A 2,536-nucleotide genomic window follows, 5' to 3' on the forward strand; every position below is an offset into this window, starting at 1 on the left:
CTCCTCCTTCTCTGGCTGCCATGGCCTCCGCTCCTCCTTCTCTGGCAGCCACGGCCTCCCCTCCTCCTTCTTTGGAGGCCACAGCCTCCAATCCTCCGTCTCTGAGGAGGTGGCCCCCTTCTTTGGCAACCTCCACTCCTCTTTCTCTGGTGGCCATGACTTCTGCTTCTCTGTCTCCGAGGAGCCGGACTCCTCCTCTGGCAGCCTCTGCTCCTCCATCTTTGCTCCTGAGGCCTGCAGAGCAAGGGGTGGACACCCAGGCTGAGCTGGTTGGACAGAGCCCTCGCTCATGTCCTATGGGCCCTGTGGACCCTGTGGGCAGCCCTCACCTCGCTGGCACCCCCACCTCAATCCTATACCACCTGTACACAGGGCCCCGGACACCAGGCAACACGGAAGGGCTGGGGGCCACAGAGGTCCCAGCCCTGGGTCCCTCAGACCCAACTCCCAGCCCTCGGGTCCAGCCATCCACTCCACCCTTCCAGGTCCCATCTTGGGATCAGCCCCAGCACCCCCAGTGAGCCAGGCAGAGACTGGGGCCGTCTTGGGGCTGCCCCAGACCCTCACCTCAGGCCTAGCCCTGGGAAGTTTCCTCCCGAACTCAAGGGGTGGAATCGCGCCCACTCTTCTCCAGCCCCACCAGGCCCCGGGCAAGTCCCTGCCGGCTCCCAGGTGCACAGTCCCTGCTGCCCCTGGGCCCAGCCGGGGCCTCCTCTGGCCTCTCCATGAGCCCCTCCCAGCTTTGCTCCTGCCCATCCGAGGGTCTCAGCCCCTTCAGTCTTGGCTGTCACCACCATTCCTCCACCCCAACCCTCCTCCTGCTGTTGGCCTCAGGCCCAACGCCCACCTCGGGAGCCCCTTTGACCACCTGGCTCGCTGGTGTCTGAGCCTTGCATTTCCTCCAGGACAGCAGGCTGGCCTGTTGGCCGTGTGAGACATTGTGGGATCGGGTGCCACGGACCCTTAAGGTCAGCTCCATGGGGCAGGGACGGGGCCTCTCCCTCAGGGTGAGGACCCCTGTGCTGGAAGGAGTAGGGCATGGCGGCGGCTGGGACGCATCGGTGTGAGGTGGTGAGTGACCTGGAGTTGGGGCTGACCGCTCAGTCCCTGCAGAGTCAGCAGCCATCAGGGAGGGAAATGGCCCCAGTCTCAGGGCATGGGTCAGGCGTCACTTACGTGTTTTTCCAGGCTGTGCCGGGCCCTGCACAGGGTGGGACAGGGCTTGGTCTTCAGCTGCCGAGCTCCTCATTCCCACGGCAGGGAGTTCCTCTTCGGGGCTACACTGGGGGCCGCAGGGCAGGCCTCGGGCCTCCCCCTGCTCCCCTGGTGGAGGTGCTTTAGGGCCCTCCTCATCCACGTGCTCTGAGGCTCTGCCCTTGTCCCCAAGGCCAGGCTCCATGTCCCTCCTGAAACACAAGCCAGGAGGTTAATGGAACAAAGTGGACTCTCGCCTGAGCAGAGGGAAGCCCCTGAGGCACTGCTGGGGTGGGGACCCCAGAACCTCAGCTCACCAGACCGTTGGGCTGCAGGAGGGCAGAGCCCCTGGGTCTCTGCAGTGATGGGGGCAGATGTGGGCTGCCCAGCTCAGCCCCTCCATTCCCAAGCACAGCAAGCCCCAGACGGGGGAGGCAGGGCCTGTCCCAGGTTCCTCGGAGGTTTGCAGCTCCATTGACAGGGATTCAGCAATATGTGTGCTTCAATATAATCTAACGAGCTCTGTTTTTCAACCAGCAAACTGGGTGGATTTCTGAGTGGGTGGCGGCTGACACAGTCACACTCCTCTCTTCCACCCTATCCAGTGCTGTGTCCTGGCCTTCCCTCCTGTCCCGACCTCGGCAGCTACAGCGCTTTCTGCTTCCCTCATGCCCCACTCTGTTGCTGGACGTCCAGGAGTTTATTTTTCAGCAGGTCGGCTACAAGGTGGCCTGCGGTGCTCTACGAGGGGCCCCAGCATCACCGCAAGCTCCGGGGCAGCTGTCCTCTGCAGGCGGGGCCAGGGCAGCTGGGGGACACGGCTGGCTCCCTAGCATCCTCCCGGAGGAAGCGTCCAGGAGAGAAAGGGCCCAATGGTGGTCACAGCCCGAATTCCCACAATGAACAGGGAGTGGGGGATGGGGGCATGGAAGGAACCCAACCCTCAGAGACAGAGCTCCCCGGGCATCAGCTCAGGGACAGGGTGCTCCCGGGGGCAACCAATGTTCTGCCTAACACATCAGAAAATGTGGTCAAGGATGCAGGAGAGGCCACAGAGGTCAGTGCCCTGAGGACAGTCACAACCCCTTGCTCAGATTCAAGTCAAATCGCAGACCCAGAACCTACAGATTGAAGGAGAGGGAGAGCACAAGTCCACTGGAGAGGGAGAATATGTATCCCACGGACAGAGAGAACACGCGTCCTATGGAGAGAGAGAACACACATCCCATGGAGAGGGAGAGCACATGTCCCACGGAGAGAGAGAACACACATCCCATGGAGAGGGAGAACACGCATCCCACGGAGAGGGAGAACACGCATCCCACCGAGAGAGAGAACACGC

The 2,536-nt window shown here is 62.6% G+C and overlaps 1 protein-coding gene across 1 annotated transcript in view; it reads right to left on the reverse strand.

Moving 5' to 3' along the window:
* LOC105551236 (ubiquitin carboxyl-terminal hydrolase 64E-like) overlaps positions 1-2,536 on the reverse strand; it is a 37,916-nt gene that overhangs the window by 3,059 nt on the left and 32,321 nt on the right. Inside the window, 2 exon segments of the mRNA XM_011996403.1 lie at positions 53-234; positions 1,177-1,406. Coding sequence (XP_011851793.1) covers positions 53-234; positions 1,177-1,406 — 412 coding nt within the window.

The sequence above is a fragment of the Mandrillus leucophaeus genome, unplaced genomic scaffold (assembly GCF_000951045.1).
Source record: "Mandrillus leucophaeus isolate KB7577 unplaced genomic scaffold, Mleu.le_1.0 Scaffold510, whole genome shotgun sequence".
Lineage (NCBI taxonomy): Eukaryota > Metazoa > Chordata > Mammalia > Primates > Cercopithecidae > Mandrillus > Mandrillus leucophaeus.